General features: G+C 35.0%; 1 protein-coding gene across 3 annotated transcripts in view; it reads left to right on the top strand.

Annotated features, from left to right (window-relative positions):
* Positions 1 to 22,741, top strand: part of PTPN4 (protein tyrosine phosphatase non-receptor type 4) — a 217,630-nt gene that overhangs the window by 70,572 nt on the left and 124,317 nt on the right. For all 3 annotated transcript variants that reach the window (XM_078146809.1, XM_020963090.2, XM_020963089.2), the window contains exon 3: positions 17,596 to 17,703. In XM_078146809.1, coding sequence (XP_078002935.1) covers positions 17,596 to 17,703 — 108 coding nt within the window. The remainder of the gene's footprint in view (positions 1 to 17,595; positions 17,704 to 22,741) is intronic.

Genomic DNA, 22,741 nt, shown 5'->3' with positions numbered 1-22,741 from the left:
TCCCTTATCTATCAGTTTTTGTCAGATAATGAGTTCTTGCTCCCAAAGCTTAGCTTTTTGAGCTTATCAGACATTAGATTACTATAATCATTTACTATTATATATTTTTTCATTGTTTTATTTTTTATTATATGTCATGTACCTAATCTGTTCCACTGATCCACCACTCTGTTTCTTAGCCCATGCCAGATTGTTTTGATGATTACCACTTTATCATACAGTTTGAAATCTGGTACTGCTCGGCCACTTTCCTTCACTTTTTTTTTTATTGATTCCTTTGATTTTTTTTTAACCTGTTTTTCTTCCAAGTGATTTTGTTTCATGATTTTTTTCTAGATCTAGAAAATAATCCTTTGGTGGTTGGGTTGGTATGGTGTCGGGTAATTTTTTTTTAAAAAAACGGCTTGGCCTACCTAGGAGCAATTAATATTTCTCCAGTTGTTTAGATTTGACTTCATGTGAAAAGTGTTTTGTAATTGTGTTCATATAGTTCCTGGATTGGTCTTGGCAGGTAGATTCCCACGTATTTTATATTGTTTGCAGTTATTTTAAATGAAATTTCTTTATCTCTTCCTGATGGGTTTTGTTGCTGATGTATAGAAATTCTGATGATTGTATGGAATTATTTTGTACCCTGCAACTGTAGTTAAAATTATTAATTATTTCAACTAGTTTTTAGTTGATTCTCTAGGGTTCTTGATGAGTACACCATCATATCATCTGTAAAGAGTGATTTCCATTTTACCTTTTATTCTTTCAATTTCTTTTTCTTATCTTATTGTTATAGCTAGCATTTCTAGTACAATATTGAATAATAATGGTGATAATAGACCTCTTTACTTCACCTCTGATCTTACTGGGAAGTCTTCTAGTTGAACCCTATTTTAGAAAGATAGTACTTATTTTAAGAAAAGCTCAATTTATTTCTTTCCTTTATAGTTTTTTAATAGGAATGAATGTTATACTTTATCAAAAGCTTTTTCTGCACCTACTGATATAATCATGATATTTGTTGTTTTTTTTTTAATTGATATGGTCAATATAGTTCTCCAAATATTGAACCAGCCTACATTCCTGGTGTTAATTCCACCCAGTCAGTTGTACATGGTCTCTTTGCTAGTATTTTATTTAAAATTTTTGCTTCAATATTTATTAGGAAAATTGGTCTATAGTTTTCTTTCTCTATTTTTACTCTCCCTGGTTTAAATATCAAAACTATATTTGTGTTGTAGAAGGAATAGGCAAGAGACCGTCTTTAGTTTTTCAAGTAGTTTACATAGTATTGGAATCAGTTGTTATTTCAGTGTTTGGTAGAATTCACTTCTGAATCCATCTGGTCCAGGGATTTTTCTTAGGGACCTCATTTATGGGGGTTGTTCAATTTCTTTTTCTAAGATAAGGTTATTTAAGTGTTCTATTTCCTCTTCTGTTTATTTGACCAGTCCGTATTTTTGTAAATATTCATCCTTTTCACTAAGATTATTTGTTATATTGGCATAGAATTGAGTAAAATATCTCTTAAAATTGCTTTAATTTCATTTTCATTGGTGCTGTATTCACACTTTTTATTTTTTGTACTTTAGTATGGTTTTCTACTTTATTTTTTTAAATCAAATTAACCAGTGGAATTTGGCTATAATATTCCTGGGAGTTTTCATTCTGGGCTATCTTTCAGGAGGTGATTGGTGGATTCTTTCAATTTCTATTTTGCGCTCTGTTTTTAAGATATTGGAGCAATTTAATAATTTCTTGAAATATGTCTAGGCTCTTTTTTTTGTAAATCATGGCTTTTGTGCCATCTAATATTTCTTAAATTATCTCTCCTTGATCTGTTTTCCAGGTCAGTTGTTTTTTCGTATGAGATGTTCCACATTTTCTTTTTTTTTTTCTTTCATTCTTTTGACTTTGTTTTGTTTCTTGATGTGTCCTGGAGTCATTAGCTTCCACTTGACCAATTCTGATTTTTAAGGAATTATTTTCTTCAGTGAACTTTTGTATTACTTTTTACATTTGGCCAATTCTACTTTTTAAGAAGCTGTTTTCATTAGTAAAGTTTTGTGCCTCTTATGATTTGTCCAATTCTGTTTTTTAAGGTATTACTTTCTTCAGCATTTTTTGTGCCTGTTACCAAGTTAAAATTTATTCTCTTTCCATAATTTTCTAGCATCTCTCTCATTTCTTTTCTCAACTTTTCCTTTACAACTTTTACTTGGTTTTTAAAATCTTTTCTTTCCCTCCTCCTTCTTTAGCTCTTCCAGGAATTCTTGTTGGTCCTCTGTCCAACCTGCAGTTTTTTCCGTTTGAGACTTTGCTTGTAGATATTTTCAAATCATTGTCTTCTTCTGAGTTTTTGTCTTGAGCTTCTCTGTTGCCATGGATTTTTACAATCGGGTTCTTTTTTTGTCATTTTTTTTGCTCATTTTCCCAGCTTCTTTCTTGACTTTGAACTATGTGTTTTAGTTTAGTTCTGCCGACCTAAGGGCAATGGATTATAGTGTTTCATGCTTCAGCTTTGTTTACCTTGATATTTTCAAAGCTAATTCTGGGAAACTTACAGTTTTCACTGCTTCCAGGTTGTGGGTTCTGGGGAGCAGTATGATCACTCCTCTCCTGGTCTGGTTCTAGTCTATTCAGGTAGGAGCTCTTGTTCCCTTGTGACAACAAGTGCTTCTTTCTGCCCTGGAACTGGTACCTCCTGCTGGGTAATAGGGAATGGGGCAATGGAGTTGCCAGACATCACCCAGTCTCACACCCAGTGCCAGTAGAGAGGTCTCCTGGAATCTCTTTCGGACCAGTTATCCTAATACCCTTATTGTCTCTGTGTGGTAAGAACTCATGGAATTGCTGTAGCTGCCACTTCTGTTGCCTCCAAGGCCTACAGCTAATGTTGGTGTTTTCACTGCACTGCACTCCCACAGCCAGCTCCTACCCCACTGTCACAGACTTCTTCTGACCTAAGGTCTGTTGGACTGAAAAACTGTCTCACCTCAGCTTTTGGCTGTGCTGCTTCAAAATTCTGTTGACACTTTCTTTAAAGTTCTTTGGACGTTAATGTTGTGGAAGTTTGACTGGAATATTCCTTCTACCCCACCATCTTGGCTTCCATATGGAGCTGTAGCTTTTTAAAACATAATTTCTTGACTGTTCATCCAAATCTGTAAACATTTTGTTTTGCTAAAATAATCACTTGTATATATAGCTTCTGTTTTTTTTCCCTTTGGAATTTCATATCCTGAATGTAGCTACTTATATTAACATCACCCAAGAGCATAGTTTATTTGATGTTTTCTACCAAAAAATAAACCTGGTTATAATAATGTGGAACAGGAAAAAATATATAAGATGTTATACAGGTTTTTTTGGGGAAGCAATCAAGGTTAAGTGACTTGCCCAGGTCACACAGCTAGTAAGGCTAGATTTGTACTCAGGTCCTCTTAAATACAGAGCTGGTGCTCTATCCACTGTGCCACCTAGCTACCCCACATTATAAATATTTGTTGACAGATCTTTAATTGGCAAGCTTTCTTGAAAGAGGAATCCATTTTGTGTTTTAGATAGTTTAGAATGCCTTATTCTTTATCAGGATTCGTCTTCATTGGTTTTAAGTTAGAGCTAGACACTCACTTCTCTATGACTTAAAATGCAGTGTGATGCTGTTCTTTCCATTTATCCAGTTACAAGCACTATATATGCTCATTTCTACATAAAGCTTTTCCTAACGTTCCAGCTGCTATTAGAATGTGCTCCTGAGGGACAGCTAGGTGGCATTGGATAGAGCACTAGCCCTGGAGTCAGGAGGACCTGAGTTCAAATCCAGCCTCAGACACTTGACACTTACTAGCTGTGTGACCCTGGGCAAGTCACTTAACTCTGATTGCCTTGCCCCTCTCTCCCTGAAAAAATGTGTGCTCCTTGTAGGTAGGGACTAGTTTACATTTGTCTTCATTTTTTATTGTTTAGCATACAGCCTGTGACATATTAAATGCATAATAAATGCCTGTTGATTGATTTGATCCTGAATTAGATATAAAATACAATATGTCTTTTATGTTCTACACGTTCTGGAAATTCTTTTTTGTCTCATAATGTTAAAATTTTGAATGTCTGGTGATTTGGATACTAATTTTTGTATATAAATAATTATAATACTAATTACCTTCAATTAGCTTTATAATTCGATATCGATGTGAAATTGTGTAGTGATCACCATTTAAAATGTTTTTAGTTACCTATTATCACTTGATATATTGATACATGATTTACTTCTCTTTTGTTACTCTGTCCTTTTTGAGGCAAAAATCAGAAATACGGTTGTTTAAAAGCAGTAAGATGTATTTATTTCTATATTAATTAAGGAAATTGGAATTTAAAATACTGTTAAGATTTCTACTGATATATATGTGTGTGTTCATCTGTCTACACATGTGTATATTTGCCTTTTACCTTAGAAAAATCCTTTAATGTCTTATAAAACAACTATAAGAATAAATAGAAATATAGAGTGAGAACTGGAAGGAATTGTCAGAAGCCATTTAGTCCACCAACCCCCTTATTTGACAAATGAGGAACCTGAGACAGGGAGGTTAAGTGATTTGCCCAATGTCACACATGGTAGGATTTAATCTAGGTCTTCTCACTCTAGAGCCAGTGTTCTTTCTACTGTTACTTGTTACCTAACTCAGTAACACAGTAAAAAAAAAAAAGTAACACAGTAAAAAAATAATAAAACCTGAAGATTGAAAAAAGAAAAGGTAAGAAATTGTTGCCCGCAACCAGATTGTACACCGAATGGAGAGGTGTGAAATAACTTGAGACGTGGGCCAGGCGGAGCAGCGTTACTGACTCAGTTTATTCATCTGAGGGTACAGGATATATAGAGAAAATCTAGCCTAACTTCAAAGAGTCCTCCCCGTGAGATACTCCCCAGAACATCTGCTAAGGACATGACAACATAAATTTCCTCGATATCAGGGTTCCTAGATTGGGTTGTATTTTCCAAGGTTTTCCCAGGCGCCTTGGCACCACCTGCATAGAGGAGTGAATGTGTAAATCTAAGGTTCAAAGAGTGAGAAGGAATGTCTCAGGGACCTCCTAATCAGGAAGGGATTGGAGAGCCGTACCACTTAATCATTGAGCCCTTTCGGGTAAAAGCCTGGGCAGAGGTCAAACTCTGCCTTGGATCTTAAACCCTTATCAGACTCTTAAGATCGGCCCTCAACAAGAAATATTTTGATAAATCCAGTTTACCTGAAAAACAGTTCAAGGAGAGATAATCTAAGAATTATCAGACTATCTGAAAACTATTTGTTCTTCTGTTAATCTGGGCAATTTATATTTTTTTAAATATTCCTCCATTTTACTAAGATTGTCAAATTTATTGTCATATAGTTGGCTAAAATAGCTCCTAATTTTTGTTTTGATTTCCTCTTCATTGGTGGTGAATTCACCCTTTTCATTTTTGATGCTGGTAATTTGATTTTCTTTTCTTTTTTTTTTATCAAATTAACCAAAGGTTTATCTATTTTATTGTTGTTGTTTTTTTCCATAAAACCAGTTCTTAGTTTTATTTATTAGTTCAATAGTTTTCTTAATTTCAATTTTATTAGTCTCTCCTTTGGTTTTCAGAATTTCTAATTGAATATTTAATTGGGGATTTTTAATTTGTTCTTTTTCTAGCCTTTTTAGTTACATGCCTAATTCGTTGATCTCTTCTTTCTCTATTTTATTCATGTAAGCATTTAGAGATATAAAGCTTCCCCTAAGGACTGCTGTCTCTGAATTCCCTAAGTTTTGGTATGTTGTCTCATTATTATCATTTTCTTGGATGAAGTTATGTGATTTGTTGTTTGACCCACTCAGTCTTTGGGATTAGATTATTTAGTTTCCAATTAATTTTTAATCTATTTTTCCATGGCCCTTTATGACATGTAATTTTTATTACATCATGATCTAAAAAGGATGCATTCTTTCTGCTTCTTTAGCTGAGAACTATTATCAAAAAAGTCTATATACTGTATTTCAAAAATCATAGATGAAAACTGCCCCTAAACGTTTAGAACCAGAGGTTAAATTGAAAATAGAAGCAATCTTGGGACAGCTAGGTGGCGAAGTGGATAGAGAACTGGCCTTGGATTCAGGAGGACCTGAGTTCAAATGCGGCCTCAGACACATAACACTTACTAGCTGTGTGACCCTGGGCAAGTCGCTTAACCCCATTGCCTAGCCAAATTAAAAAAAAAAAAGAAAAAGGAAAAAAAAAGAAAATAGAAGCATATACCCATCACTTCCAGAAAGAAACCTCTAAATGAAACCATTCAGTAACATCCAAGCCAAAATCCAAAGCTTCCAGATTAAAGAAAAACACTACAAATATCCATAAAGAAGTTCAGGTACCATGGGGCCACAAGAAGATTCACACAGACTTAGCAGTTGCCACTCTGAAGGAGAGGAGAGCTTGGGATCCAATATTAAAATGGAAGAGATAAAAGTTACAACCAAGAATAATTTACCTGGCAACACTAAATATAATCTTACAGGAGAAAAGAAATTTATGATTACCAGGCATTCCAAATGAAAAGGCCAGAGCTGAGGACATATTTTGTAATGGAAACACAGGCACTAAGAGAAACATGGTGAGATAGATATACGTTTGTTTAATTGAATGGGAATCTTTGGGGATGAATTCTTAACATGTTAATTTGGGGATGAGACACATCTTCTCACAACTCTAGTAATTTTAAGGGTCATAAAGGTAAAAATGACAAAAGAACAGTGGGTGGTATTGTTCTGTTTTAATAGTTTTAGGAGAAGACAAAAATGAAAAGAACAGGAGATTATATAGGGAAAGGAAGGGAGAAGAAGCAGAAATCACTATGACATAATAGAAATCTGCATAGATAAAAGTGGGCCAGAGCAGAATGGGTGTCCTATGAAATCATTTTAGCAGCTAAGGAGAGAGTGGATTGGAGCAGACACAAGTTCAGAGGCTTTTGTAATGGCACAGGTGAGAAGTATTGAGGGCTTGACCCAGGTTTGTGGCTGTGTGAATGAGTGAAGAGAAAGGAACAAGTGGGAGGTATGATTTAGAGGAAAAAAATGACAAGATTTTGCTACTAGTTGGATATGTGGGGTGAATAAGATGAAGGATTGAGGATGACATTATGGTTATAAGGTTGAGGTCTTTGAAAATATTAGGGAAGTTTGTAAGAGGAATGGATTTGTGGGAGATTAGTTCTATTGAGACATGCTGAGTTTGAGATACCTATTGGACATCCAGTTGTAAATGTGCAGTCCAACCAGTTGATGATGTAAGACTAGAGCTTAGGATAAAGACAAGGGCTGGATATATATGGATTTGGAAATCTGGATCAATATATTAAGTACCACCTTAATGTGGTACTTAAATCCAGGGAAGCTGTTAAGATCTGTAAATTAGAAGGTTTAGAAGTCAAAGGGAAGAAGGTCCCTTGGGACTACCTCAATTCTCAGTCATGGACCATCTTTCCTATGGGTTCTGTTCTCATTTCTTTGCAAATGACTCCTGTCTGTACATCTAATTCTAATCTCTTTCTCCTAAATTCCATTCTTTCATTTCTAACTGTTTTCTGGATACTTCTACCTGGATATCTTATAAGTGCCTAAAATTCAACGTGTTAAAAATGGAATTCATCATCTTTCCTCTTATACCCAACTCCTAACTCTCCCATTTATTTCGAGAGTACCATCGTCCTCCCACTTGCCCAGATTCACAATTTTGGAGTTAACCTCAATCGTACTTCAACCCCATATCCAGTCAGAGAGAAAGGTATGAATAATTGTTGTCGTGCCCTTTCTACATCCATAACTTTTTTCATATTATTGGACCACTTCTTTCCACTTATGGTCATTAGTCTAGTTCGAGTTATTATTTGTCATCTGGATTATGACTACACCCTCTTACTGTTGTTTCCAGCCCCCATACCTTCATTCTTCCATAACGGTCAAATTTATTTTCTTATGGCATAGGTCTCAACTTGCCACACTCTTGCTCAATATTTTTCTGTAATTTCCTGTTGTTTCTAAGATGAAATTCCTCAGCCTAGCATGCCTTCTGCATTCTGATCTTTAACTTAGCTTTTTAGCCCTATTTCCTTTTACTCTCCTTGCAGTTTACACCCCATCCAAACTGTTTAGCTTTTCACTGAATTTGACATCCTATCTTTGAATTTGACATTCCCATCAAACCTTTATAAAGACTGTTTCCCATGATGATAGTGCATTCTTCTCTCTTTCTCAGTTTTTATCTTCCTTTAAGGCTTAGCTCTGGTGCCAGCTTTTCTGTGAAGTCTTCCTTGAAAGTTCTACTCCTTCCTCCCCCCACTTCAGTTCTCTATTCCTCCTCATATTGCCTTGTATTGACATGTCTGTGTCAGTTTTATGTCCCACACTGGCATCCAGTAGACTGTAGACTTCTTCAAAACAGTTTCCCTTTTTCCCCTTTATATTCTAACATGGTAACTTGCATATAATAGGCACTTAATATGTGTTGAATTGAAATAGAAAGCTATCCAGTAGTGGTTTGAATGTCTCACAGTAAATCCAGTTTTGCTGCCTGGAGATCTGGACTAGATGTTAATATCCCTTTGGGCTATAAAACAATGATACACTGTAAACTACTACTTGATTCCCTGAGGAGACAATTAGATATTGATAAAGATATATACATATTTGTATTTATCTTAAATTGGTAATGACTTCAAATGGGTATAAACAAGTGAGCAGATTGTTGACAAAAGAATGTTAGAAGGAACTCCTAGTGTTCTTTTCAGTTATGTTGTATTTGTACGTTTAAGTTGAAAAAGTCACATCTTTTAAGCTGAAGCAACTGTCAGCCTATTTTAGTGATTCTAATATTTATAAACAAAGATAGTTTATTTAAAATTGTTTCTGATGGTCTATAAACAAGGTTTCATATCACTGTGGGAACTGCTGACCTCCTGAGTCAAAAAATAAAAATCCTATTTTGTACCTCTTGTACCCTATTGTAAAAGGAAAAGTCTTATATCACTTCCTGATTTCTTTTTTTTAAAAAATTTAATATTTAATTTTTCCCCAGTTGCATGTATAGTTTTTAACTTTTTTTTTTAATTTTGAGTTCCTTATTCTTTGTCTACCAGCCTCTTCTCCCCCTCATTGAGAAGGCAAGCAATTTGAAATATGACACACATGTAGTAATGCAAAAGAATATTTCTGTGTTAGTCATATTGTGAAGGAAAACACAAGCCAAAAAACAAACAAAACTCTAAGAAAAATAAAGTTTAAAAAAAGTATGCTTCAGTCTGTATTCAGACTTGGTGAGTTCTTTCCCTGGAGATAGATAGCATTTTCCATCATCAGTTCCTTTTTTTAAGTAATACTTTATTTTTCCCAGTTACATGTCAATAATTTTCAACATTTATTTTTATAAAATTTTGAGTTACAAAATTTTTCTCTCTCTCCCCCTCCCATTACCCCTCCCCAAAATGGCAAGCACTGTGTTATAAGTTATACATGTGCAGTCATGTAAACATATTTCCACATTAGTCATGTTGTGAAAGAAGAAACAGAACAAAAGGGAAAAGCCTCAAAAAAAGGTGAGAATAGTTTGCTTTGATCTGCATTCAGACTCCATAGTTCTTTTTCTGGATGTGGGTAGTATTTTTCCATCATGAGTCTTTTGAGATTGTCTTGGATCATTGTATGGCTGAGAAGAGCTAACTCAGAGGGGCAGCTAGGTGACGCAGTGGATAGAGCACCGGCCCTGAAGTCAGGAGGACTTGAGTTCAAATCCGGCCTCAGACCAAACACTTGACACTTACTAGCTGTGTGGCCTTGGGCAAGTCATTTAACCCCAATTGCCTTTAAAAAAAAAAAAAGAGAGCTAACTCAGTCATAGTTGATCATTGTATAGTATTACTGTTACTGTGTACACTGTTCTCCTGGTTCTACTCACTTCACTTTGCATCAGTTTATCTAAGTCCTATCAGGTTTTTCTGAGAGTATACTGCTTGTTGTTTCTTATAGCACAATGGTATTCCATAACAATCAACATACGACAACTTGTTCAGTCATTCCCAAATTGATGGGCATCCCCTCAATTTCCAATTCTTTGCCACCACTATGAGAGCTACTATAAATATTTTTGTACATATAGGTACTTTTCCTTGTTTTTTATCTCTTCAGATACAGACATAGTAGTGGTATTGCTGGATTAAAGTATATACATGGTTTTATAGCCCTATGGGCATAATTCCAAATTCTTCTACAAAATGGTTGAATCAGTAAACAATTCTACCAACAGAGCATTAGTATCTCAGTTTTCCCACATCTTCTCCAACAGTTGTCATGTTCATTTTTGTCATTTTAACTAAGCTGATAGTAATGGTGGTACCTCAGAATTGTTTTAATTTGCATTTCTCTGCTCACTAGTGATTTAGAACATTTTTTCATATGATTATAGATAGATTTGATAACTTCATCTGAAAATTGCCTATTCATATCATTTGATCATTTATCAATTGGGGAATGGCTCTTATTTTTATAAATTTGACTCATTTTTCTATATATTTGAGAGATGAGGTCTTTTTCAGGTAAACTTGCCATAAATTTTTTTTTTGCAGTTATGATTGCCAACTGCATATTTCTCTCCATCCTATTTTCCCTACTCTCTCCTTTCACCTTATTCCTCCTCAAAAGTGTTTTGCTTCTGGACACTGCCTCCCCCAATCCACCCTCCTTTCTATCAACCCTTTTTCCCCTCTTACTTTCCTGTATAGTAAGATAGATTTCTATACACAACCAATTGTGTGTATTGTTACTTCTTTGAGCCAGTTCCAGTGATAGTTAGGTTTACGTGCTTCTTCCCTCGTCTCATCTTCTCTACCTTGAAAGCTCTTTTATGTGAGATAATTTCCCTCATTTTACTTCTCCCTTTCCCCTTCTTCCAGCGCATTTTTCTTTTTTTAGGTAAGCATCCTATCATATTCAAGTGCTCTCTGCGTATATTCCTTCTAACTGCTATAATAAGGAGAAAGTTCTTAGAAGTTACAAGTATTTATTGAATATTGTATTTGAAAGTCATATTTTCTATTTAGCTGTGGTATTTTCCTCAGGAATACTTGAAAATCCTTTATTTCATTGAATGTCCATTTTTCCCCCTGAAGGATTGTACTCCATTCTCCTGGGTAGGAGATTCTTGGTTATAGTCCTAGCTCTTTTGACATCTGGATTCTCAGCCCCCTGATCTTTTAACGTAGAAGCTGCGAAATCCTATGTTAACCAGACTATGGCTCCTTTGAATTGTTTGTTTCTGACTGCTTGCAATATTTTTTCCTTGACCTGGGAACTCTGGAATTTGGCTATAATATTCCTGGGAGTTTTCATTTTGGGATCTGTTTTAGGAGGTGATAAGTGGATTCTTTCCATTTCTGTTTTACCCTCTGGTTCTAGAAGCAGTTTTCCTTGTTAATTTCTTGAAAGATGATGTCTAGGCTCTTTTTTTTTTCCCCAGATCATGGTTTTCAGGTAGTTCATTAATTCTTAAATTGTCTCTCCTGATCTATTTTCTAGGTTAATTGTGTTTCCAATGAGATATTTCACATGTTCTTCTATTTTTTTTTCATTCTTTTGATTTTGTTTTATTGCGTCTTGATGTCTCATGGAGTCATTACCTTCTGTTTGCCCAATTTTTATTTTATCTTTTAAGGAATTATTTTCTTCAGTAAGCTTTTAGACCCCCTTTTCCATTTGGCCAATTCTGCTTTTTAAGGTGTTCTTCTCTTCATTGGATTTTTGTGCCTCTTTTACTATTTGGCCTATTCTGTTTTTAAGATGTTAGTTTCTTAAGTAATTTTTTTGCCTCTTTTACCAAGCCGTTGACTGATTTTTCATGATTTTCTTGCGTTGCTCTCATTTCCTTTCCCAGTTTTTCTTCTGCTCTTATTCGATTTTTAAAAATCCTTTTGGAGTTCTTCCAGGAATTCTTTTGAGGGACCTGAGACCAATTCACATTTGTCTTTGAGTCTTTTGATGTAGCAGTTTTGACTTTGTTTTCTTCTTCTGAGTTTGTGTTTTGATTTTCCCAGTTGCCATAGTAACTTTATATTGTCAGGAGCTTTTTTCATTGTTTGGTCATTTTTATAGCCTCTTTCATGACTTTTAACTCTGCTAAAGTGGGGCTTTGCTTCTTGGGGGGCAAAAGAGGCACTGTCCCAAACTTCACCTTTTTTGTGTAGCTGTTTTTAGAGCTAATTCTGGGATCCTGAAAGTTTTCAGTTTTCCCAAGGTGGTGTAATATAAGGAGAAGAGGTATATTTATTACTCTTCTGCCTGTGCCCTGGTTTGTGAGTAACCATAAGCACTCTTTAGTCATGGAACTGTGGCAGGGTCCTGCTCCCCTCAGACCACAAGCTCCGGTGTGCTAGTGTTTTACCTCTCCTTGTGCTGAGAATCAAGTCTGCCACCCGCATCCGAATCAGGGAAATGTAGAGTCCTGCCACTGGTGCCAGCGAAGGGACCTCTATAATCTAATTCTGACCATATGGCTCACCCAACCTTACCGTCTGTGGGCTCAGAGCTCTAGAAGCAGCTACTGCTGCTGCTGATTCAGTTGCCCCCAAGACTTGCTGCTGGTTTGCTGTGGTAGCGCCTCCACTGACACAGCCTATGCTGAACTATGTGCACTCCACTCTCACCCTAGTATGGTAGACCTTTCTTGCTGACCTTCCAAGTTTTTTTATGCTGGAAAATTGTCTCATCCCACCTTTTGTGGGTTATAACTCTACAGAATTAGTTTTGAGGCATTCTTTAAAGTTTGCAGGGGAATTTGGGAAAGCTCAGTGGAATCCCTGACATTTTGGCTCTCCCCTCCCCCACTCCTGATTTCTAAAGTTTGTTGCTAAATTCTGGTTATGTTTTGAAGCAAGGTCTAGTTAGATAAATATGTACCTTCCCCCTAAATTTCAAGGTTGTTGGTAAGATTAATTAACAGAAAATACGTAAAGAACTTTCAGAACCTTAAAAGCCTGTTTAAATGTTATATACAATTTATGAATATAATGGAATACTACCATGTTGTTTTTATTGTTCAGTCATTCCAATTTTGTCCAACTCTTCATGACCCCATTTGGGGTTTATTTGGCAAAGATACTGGAGTGGTTTGCCATTTCCTTCTCCAGCTCATTTTACAGATGAGGAACTGGTGTGAAGGAATGTTAAGGGGGCCCCTAAACTTGTCATTTGAATTGCCATATTTTCCAGAAACACTGGACCCAGAGTATGCAGGAGGCCCTGAATTTTGGAGGTCCATGAATTGTTTTTTTAACAGTTAGTGTGAGAGGCAGAATTTTAAATTACTTCAGTTATTCCAGGTTCAATTTTTCCTTTAGACTAAGGGTTCTTATTCAGGGCCCTGGAGAAGGAATCTTGTATACATTTTAGAGGTCCATGAATTTTTTTTATGTTAATAACATTATTTTTATGTGTCTAGTTTCTTACATAATCCTTTGCATTTTATGCATTTAAAAAACATTTTTCTGACAAGGGTTTAGGTTTCACTGGACTGCTATGGTGTCCATGACCAAAAAGAGATTAAGAAGGAACCCTAAATGGTGTGGCCACGTTATGCTCTTCATAATAGTCTTCGGTGGCCCCCATGTCTTTACTCCCTTACCCTCACCCCTTTCCATTTTTTTGCCTTCTCCCATTAGAATGTAAGTTCTTGAGGAGAACCATCTTCCTTCTGTTTGTATTTGTATCGCCAATACTTTGCATATTGTCTGGCATGTAGTAAGTGCATAATATCTGCCTTCCCTGGATTCCTTGAACTGTCAGTAAAAGTCCTGCTTTCTGCAAGAATCTTTTCCCACTCCTCCTTAATTTTAGTACCTTTGCTCTGAGATTATCTCCAATTTATCCCATCTGTATCTTGTTTGTAATGTAGTCATTTACATGTTATCTCCCTCATTAAACTGTGAACTCCTTGAGAACAGTAATTGTCTTGTAACTTTCTTTATATGCTCTCTACTTGACACATTTACTGGCACATAGTTGTTGGCACTTGATATATGCTTGTTGACTTGAAATATATTATAGATTACCTAATTTGTGTTGCTGGAGAGAGAGAGTATGTGTGGGATTTAATTATGGATCTCATTAGAAGGGACCTTAGAGGCCATCTTGTCAGCTGCACTCATTTTATAGATAAGGGCACTAAAACCAGGGAAGAATGTGATTGCTACAGTAGAGTGTTGTGTACATAGTCACATGTGGTCATTGTATCAATTATTCTCTCTGTTTTGTTCTTCTGGGAATTCTCCCAGAGATGACTATGATGTAATTACAAAAGGCATAAATCAAGTGATTTCTTAAAGCCTCAGTAAAACTTTATTTTAAAAAGAATATTTGTGAACTTTTTTCAACGTTTATCAAAATCTGCCATAAAATCATCTATGTCTTTAGGATGATTAATCTTAACTTAGATTAAGGTACTAAATTTGTAAATAAAAATGTTATACAAATAAACCCATTTTCTAACAATACTTGAGCAAAACCAGGTGAAAAGGAAGAATGAGAATGGCATCAGTTATAAGGCCTTTTATAAATTTTTCATAAATTTTTGAAACATTCCAAGTTTAACTAGGTGGCACAGTGGATAGAGTGCTAGGCCTTGCATCAAGAAGACCTGATTTTACACCTTTATTAGCTAGCTGTGTAACCCTGGGCATGTCACTTAATTTCTTTATGCCTCAGTTTCCTCAACTGTAAAATTATAATCATAATAGTGTCTACTTCATAGGGTGGTTATGAAGATCAAAGAGATGATATATATATAAATTTATTCCTTCCACCCCATTTAAAATTACATGATTATTCTGTAGTGCCATAAATAGTTTCCTCTTTTGATATTTTCATTGGTAGATTTGTACATGTAACAAAACAATCATAAAAGATGTTTCCAGGGCAGCTATAACAGTTTAAACACGCTCTGAGGATTTTTGTTTGTGTTCTGAAAACAAAATCTTGACCAGTTGAACATCAGCTGCCAGCCTATGTGCCTACCCTGTACAAAGTCTTTATGAGAGGTATTTCTCCATCAACTGAAGATATTTGCAAGAAGAGCATTAGCAGGGAACAAGCAGATTTTTGCAAGTGATAATCCGCAGTAGGACCACATGTTTACAATTATATCTGACTGAAAGGGTAAAGAATATAAGATCTCAATGTGCTTTTGCTTTTTTTTTTTAAATGCAAAAAAGCGTTTGCTGATGCCACCTTACTGGCCCTTTTACAACAAGGTCTGTCATATCCATACATTAATATCATCATTCAGGATTCCTTGGAAAATGGAGCAACAGAAATAACCTTCTTCACTGACTGCCTGACATTTAAAATTGGGCAAGGCATAAAACAGGGAGATACATACTAGCCAAGATACCACTATGATGGAGGAGATTCAGCTCTTAATTCAGGTCGAAGAGGTATTGATCTTCTGTGGGTGGTAAGGTCTTCCAGATGTAAATTATATTATTCCCCTAAAGTATGGCAGAATCTCCTAGAAGAGACCTGTAATCAGTAAAGGAGTTTGGCTACTCCATCCTCATGGGAAAGGAGAAATATTTGAGGAATGTCTGTTGTCTAGGTTTCAACATATATTTGAAAGGAGACTGTTATAGAATTTGTCCGGTTCTATGTATGTCTGTGTCAGACGGTACAGATGAGCTGGACCCAGCATGCTAGATTGCTTTGGGGGATCACAAAGTCCCAAGTTTCCACAGAAAGTGAAGGCCCATATTATTAATAATAACATTTTACTAGTTTTCTTTCATCAGTGAGACTTTGAACACCACTATCTTCAAAGAACTGAAGGTAAATATCGCATAGAGGGCTAAAGAAAGGCAAATGGTGGGTGTAAATAGACTGTCATATAATCCATGAGAAGCTTCAAAGACATATAGGACATCATCAAGGAATTTTATGAGACAGAGAAAAATGGCTTGGTCACATGATGAGGGAGACATGACAAGTAAATAACTAGAGTGTTTCCCTGGTACTCTTGTTGGGAGATATTGAATATGAATATGACAACAAAAACAGTTATTAATAAGCTCCTACCATGTGCCAGGCATTGTGCTAAGTAATTGGGATACAAATAAAGGGCAAAAGCACAGTCCCTGCTCAGGTTGCTCCTTTTCTAAAGAAATAACACACACACACACACACACGTAAATATGTGTATGTATACATATATAAAGAAATGATTATACTTTTTCCAGTATCAATGCAAGGTAATCTCTGGGGGAAGGTGCTAGTAGTGGGAGGTTTGGGAGGGAAGTGGGGATGAGCTGTCATAGAAAGTAGAATTTGAGGTGAGGGCTTGTTTTGTTTTTTTTGGGGGGGTGAGGTAATTGGGGTTAAGTGACTTGCCCAGGGTCACACAGGTAGTGAGTATCATGTGTCTGAGGCCAGATTTGAACTCAGGTCCTCCTGACTGTAGGGCTGGTGCTCTATCCACTGTGCCACCTAGCTGCCCCTTTGAGGTGAATTTTGAAAGAAGGCATCAAAGCCAGAAGGTAAAGAAGGAGCGTATTCCAGTCCTGAGGGACAGTCAATCAAAAAGCACAGTTGGGAGATAGACTATTGAGTATTGCAGCAATTAGACTAGTATAGTTGGATTGTAAAGCATATGGAGAGGAGTAAATTGGAGAGGTAGAAAAGGGATTGGTTATATAGCTTTCAAATGCTGAACAGAGTACTTGAAGTCTCTTTTTTTATATTGCAACAATATTTCATTATATTGATATACCTTACTTTGTCTAGAGCCATTTCCTAACCAGTAGTCCACAGTTTTTTCCTACTGTAAAAAAAGTCCTGCTATTTATATTTTGATTTATGTGGGGCATTTCTTTGTGTCTTTGACCTTCTTAGGAAATATTCCCGGTAGTAGGATCTCTGGGTCATAGAATATAAACAATATTAAAATTTTTGTAAGTATAATTGTTAATCAGAATTGACAGCTCTACCAGAAGCATATTAGTGTATATGTCTTCTCATAGCTCCTCCAACACTATTTTCATTCATTATTATCTGTGCCAATTTGATCAGTATGAATTGAAGCTTGAGTTATTATAATTTGCATGTTTCATTATCAGTGACTGAGTATTTTTTCATCTTCTAGGTAATAGTTTTCACTTTTGAAAATGGACCATGCTCTTTGAACACATATATTGAAGAATGGGGTTTTTCTTTAATATCATACTTTTGTCAAGAAATTTTTGATGCAAAGATTTTTCTCCCTACTATGTCTTTTCTTCCTGATTTCTAACTACTTTAATTTTGTTCATCCAAAAACCAAAACCTTTTTAAATGTAGCTTATCCAAATTTGATTACTAAAAATGCAGTCTAGTTTTGAGAAGTTTATCATGTCATATTACTTTGGAGTATTCATTTTTCTTTCCCAGTTTTGTAGATAGAATTAGCATGAAAATAACCTCCAATCTTAACAGAAAGTACAAAATGTCCAGGTTAGAATTTCAGTGTATTATGATGGCATAATTTTTTTTCTTTCATTATTTTTCTAGAAACACGATCAGGGACAAGTTTTGTTGGATACAGTCTTCAAACATCTTGATTTAACTGAGAGAGATTATTTTGGTTTACAATTGGCTGACGATTCTACAGACAACCCAGTAAGTCTAATTTGTTACAGTATTCTGAAACTTTTTATTCTATTGGGCTTCCTTTTTATTTGTAAAAATTGTATGTCTTAGTAGTCTTAATATTGTTTGATAATTTAACATTCACTTTCTTAACCTTTCCTTTATACTTCTCCCTATTTGTTAGCCTAATTTCTTTTTTGTTTTGACCCTAAAGCATAATTAATTATTTTCTTGCAGGTTTTAATCTTCTAATCATTAAATCTACTCTTTTCCAACCTTCATTGCACAGGAAACTAAAATATAGCAAGTTTGATTTCTTCTTATTGACACACAGAAAATGAGCTATGAAGCAATGGTCACCAATTCTGTTTAAAAATTTTTTAAACAAAATAGTTTTTAATATCACTTTTATGGCAGGGTAGATATATCAAAATAAATTTTAGTTGTTTGAACCTAAATTCAACAAATGAAAAGATTTACAAGTAATGATTGTATGTCCTTCAGTAAGTTACTTAGCCTGTATCAGCCTTCAGCCTTTCCTTATCTGTAACATGAGGGACTTAGACTAAATGATCTTTCTAGTTCTTTAGTTGGCAAATGAGGTTTTCTAAATTTCAAAGGGACACCAGACTTGATAATGACTTTTGAGAAGTTTTGTGTTATTTATTTTGTTGTTTGTACAATGATTCTTGTGCGTGTGTGTGTGTGTGTGTGTGTGTGTGTGTGTGTGTGTGTGTGTAAATTGGGGTTAAGTGACTTGCCCAGGGTCACACAGCTAGTAAGTGGCATGTGTCTGAGGCCGCATTTGAACTCAGGTCCTCCTGACTCCAAGGCCAGAGCTGTATCCACTGCATCACCTAACCGTCCATGAACAATGATTCTTAAAAATCAAGAATTATAATTTCTGAGAGTGGGATTTCATCAAAGTTTGTAAGTCATAATAGGAAAATCTTAGAATAATAAAACTAAAACTGGGACAAAGTACAAAGTTGAAAGAGTGGGAAATAAGAATTCTTAAAGACCCTGATTTATTTTCCCAGTACAGTACCCTCGTTTTCTCTGACTTATGATTGAAAGTAAAATTTTAGGTTGTTATAAAGGAGTACTGGCTTAATCAACAAGTCATTATTTGTAGAATTTAACTTAAAGGGTATTATAAATTGAAAACAAAAATAGATTCATAAAGAGTTTATATGGATTCTTGTATTTGTGTTGTTTTATTAAAGGATTTATTTGTAACCTTTTGAGGTTAATTGGCAGTTTCATCAGCTCTGATAGGTGTTTAACATCTCCATGCAAAGATCTCACAGAGTTATTTATGCTGCCCTGTTCTCTCTTCTGCCCTTCAGGCCTACATCATCAGTTTCCCATTGAAATTTGAAATAACATGTCCCAAAGACACCTGAAACTCAAGATGTCCAAAACTGAACTCATTATCGTTCGCCTTAAACACACCCCCTCTCTCATACTTTTCTATACCTGTCAAAGACATCATCATCCTTCAGCTCTTAGAGGTTTATAATTTTGGCATTATCCTAGACTCTTTGCTCTTGTTCTCTCCATCAAGTTCCTCTGCTATATTTCTCCCATCTGTATGACTGTGGGATGGCATTTGCCATCCCAGGTACCTGGAATTCTTTCATTCCTTACTTCAGCCTCAGAGTTCTTTTTGTTTCAAGACAACTTGAGCATTATCTTCTACATAAAGCTTTTATCCCCTCAATTACTAATGTCCTCTGCTTCAAAGGTTTATTTATGTTGTGTATGTGTTTACATATTAGCATACATAAAATATGTATAAATGTATGTATTAACTTTGTGTTTCTGCCACATATTTTTATAAATACACATTTTATTCCATTACAATGTAAGACATTTTTGAGAATTGTTTCTTTTTTTTTGTATTTGTGACCCCAATGCTTGTAACAATTCTTAGTAAATAGTAAGTGCTAAGTAAATAGTTATTCATTGATTAATGTAATGAATGTACCATATTTGTTTTTTGTGGGGTAACCACATTCCTTCCCAAAGTGTTCTCTGATGCCTCATTATTGTTCTGTGTGAACAACTTCTTGACCATGTATAGAATGGCTTATGTTGTTATATTTATTAAAGTTTCACAACAAAATTATTGGTTAATATGCTCTGAATGGCACATGGGTCTATCCTTTAAAACCTGTATTATGGTTCCTAAGTGATAGTGTATGTTTACTTTTATTTATTAGTGTTATGTAATTAGCAATATATCTTATGTTGTAAAGTATTTTAATGAGTGATTTTCTAGTAAATTTCTAATGATGAAAAAACATACCAAAATTTCTGGGATGCATCTGAAACAGTCCTCAGGGGAAAAAAATCATACCTTTACAAACATCCATTAATGAAATAGAAAAAGCAAAGATTAATGAATTGAATATTCATTAAAAAATTGGAATCCTAACAAATAAACCTAAAATAATCATAAAAGAGGAGATATTAATTAGAGGGGAAATAAATAAAAAATAAAACAGATTAGTAAGCTAAGACTTAGTGATTTGCCTATACTTGATAGAGCTCTTAAGTGTTAAGTAGGGTTTAGGCCTAGCTTTTCTTGAGTCCAAGTCTTGCCCTCTGTTGGCCAACTTTCTGTGATTTGAATTTAAATAAATGAGAAAAAGATTATTTTGATAGAAATATTTTGTGTAGAATTGAGAAATTGAGAGGCTGAAAAGGAGAGGTTTCTTTGACATTTATTAGGTTTTGTTAGATGTCCCCACTAAGTAGCCACTGAAATAAGTAATCATCATAACCTTAAAATACAGCTCAGAGATTAAATGAATATTGTGTTGGGAACACAGATCAGTGTGTAATAATTCTTGTTTACCATTCTTCTCACTTTAGGTTATTGTGCTCTTGTTGAGTACTAGGCAAGGAAGCTGGATACTATAGTGTTATTACCATAATTCAGTTGGTCCAGCCCCTTATCCTAGAAGAAGCTTGATTGAAATCATCACAACAATACCAGAAAGGAAAGGAAAAAACATCTTCCTTACCATTATAGTTATTTTCATGTTAGTGGGCTGTTTAGTTGTATTTGAAATGATTAATCATAGAAGATTCTAGTTTCTAAAAATTCAATTTCTTTCCCATTTGATAATTCCTTATAGTTCAAAATTCTCCCATTAAATTTATATGTGGTGAGATATCAAGCTTTTTACAGTACTCATTATTTCATTTGTATAGGAAACTCCCACTAAAGAAATTCCTTCTGTTAATGCAGATCAGCACCTGCTTTGCAGTTTATATATATATAGTCTTAGGGATTTGCCAGGGGCCCTGAGGTTAAATAACTTATTCAGGGTCCCATAAAAGTGTCAGGAGTCCCAAATTTTACTGACTCTGAATCTAGCTCTTTACTCATTATACCATAGTATATCTCATTATATACTAATAAAATTAGGCTTAATTAGAGGGAAGAGAAGATTTTAATTAAAATTTGATTTGACCTTTTTCCTTTTTCTAGAGACTCTGTATGGGGCACTTTCCAAAAGCATGGGGCACTGCTCACATTGGAACAGTTTTTGTACAGGAAACTTAGTATTGTTCTGGAAAGAGAAAGGCTTCCTAACCAGATAACCCTCTCATCCTAAATGCAACATTTTAACTGAAGGTATCATTATAGAAATAATCAAGAAAATGAATGAAGTTTTATTGCAGTATTACTTTGTGCCATATACTGTGCTAAGGACTGGGCATACAAATACAAAGAATTAAATAATCCCTACTCCTACGTAGTTTGAATTTTAATGGAGGAAACAACACATAAATATGTACACAATAAATATAAGTAGAATAAATACAAAGGAGTTTGGAATGGAGGGTGCTTGCAGTTGGGGGTGGGTGGGAGGTGATGAGGAAAGTCATCTGAAAGAATCTTATTTAAGCTGCGTCTTGATGGAGAAGGATTCTGTGATATGTGGAGGTGAGGAAGGAGTGTATTCCAGGCATGTGGGATAGATGGATGGATGGATGGATGGATGGCCAGTGCAAAAGCTCAAAGGTGGGGAAAAAAATAGAAAAAGAACTTGAGTTTTACATAAAGTTGCTATTATTTTATCATGCTCTAGCCATAGCTGTCCATGATACCATTTATACTGGCTGAAAACACTATACAACTCATTAGCTTTCCAGTCCTGATGCCGTATTATCCTTTCTGTATGAACTTCGTGTTCATTTTTATCCATTCCTCAGCTGTTTTTATTTTTTCCCTTAATTTCCTCCAAGAGAGTGCAGAACCACCATGTATCTAGTGACTAAACTATTTGAGAGGCAGACGATATTTAATTTTAAGTACATACTCTCTTATATCACTTAAAAGATGAGTTATTATTGCTGTCCTACACTAAGCACTTCATTTTATTTATTACACTTGGAGATATCAGAGTACAATTAGTCTTGGCCACTTAGAAGGATTTACCTAATGATAGTATGAGGCTAGTGAAGTTTTCTTCTCTATCAAACCAGTCTTATAGTATAATCTTTTTTTAAAAAAACTATTCATTGCTAGTTCAGTCCTCCAGACTAGAAATGTAAAACCTCATTTTACAGAAGAAGAAAATGAATCCTAGAGAATTAAAAGACTGCTCAAGGACTCTCAGAGGCAGACCTAGGATTAAAAACCAGGTTTTTTGTCTCCTAGCCTAGTGTTCTTTTCATTTCATTCCAGTAAGACTAAAATATTTCAAAGAATTTGGATTTTGATGGAACCAAATAGTACTTAGGGGAACCAAGTCTATGTGTAAGGAAGAATCTGTGTTTGTATTAGTTAGAAGAAAAAGTGAAGAGGATTTTCTTTAATTTAATTCCATTAATGGAGGATAGTATTGTTTATTAAAACAATGAAGAACTATCTGTAAGATTTTGCCATTGTCTTCAGATATGCAGGAACTTTAAAAAAATGAAATATTAATAGGAGAGGAAAATACTATGAAATTGTGAAACCATGTAAAACTCATGTTTTAATTTACGTAGTGCTTTTTGGTTGCAAAGTACCTTCACATGCATAAACTCATATGAACCTTAAAAACAT

Source organism: Phascolarctos cinereus, unplaced genomic scaffold (assembly GCF_003287225.1).
Source record: "Phascolarctos cinereus isolate Bilbo 61053 unplaced genomic scaffold, phaCin_HiC Scaffold_726;HRSCAF=1367, whole genome shotgun sequence".
Lineage (NCBI taxonomy): Eukaryota > Metazoa > Chordata > Mammalia > Diprotodontia > Phascolarctidae > Phascolarctos > Phascolarctos cinereus.
Note: the sequence above shows the minus strand (reverse complement) of the source record. Positions and strands in the feature narration are given on the sequence as shown.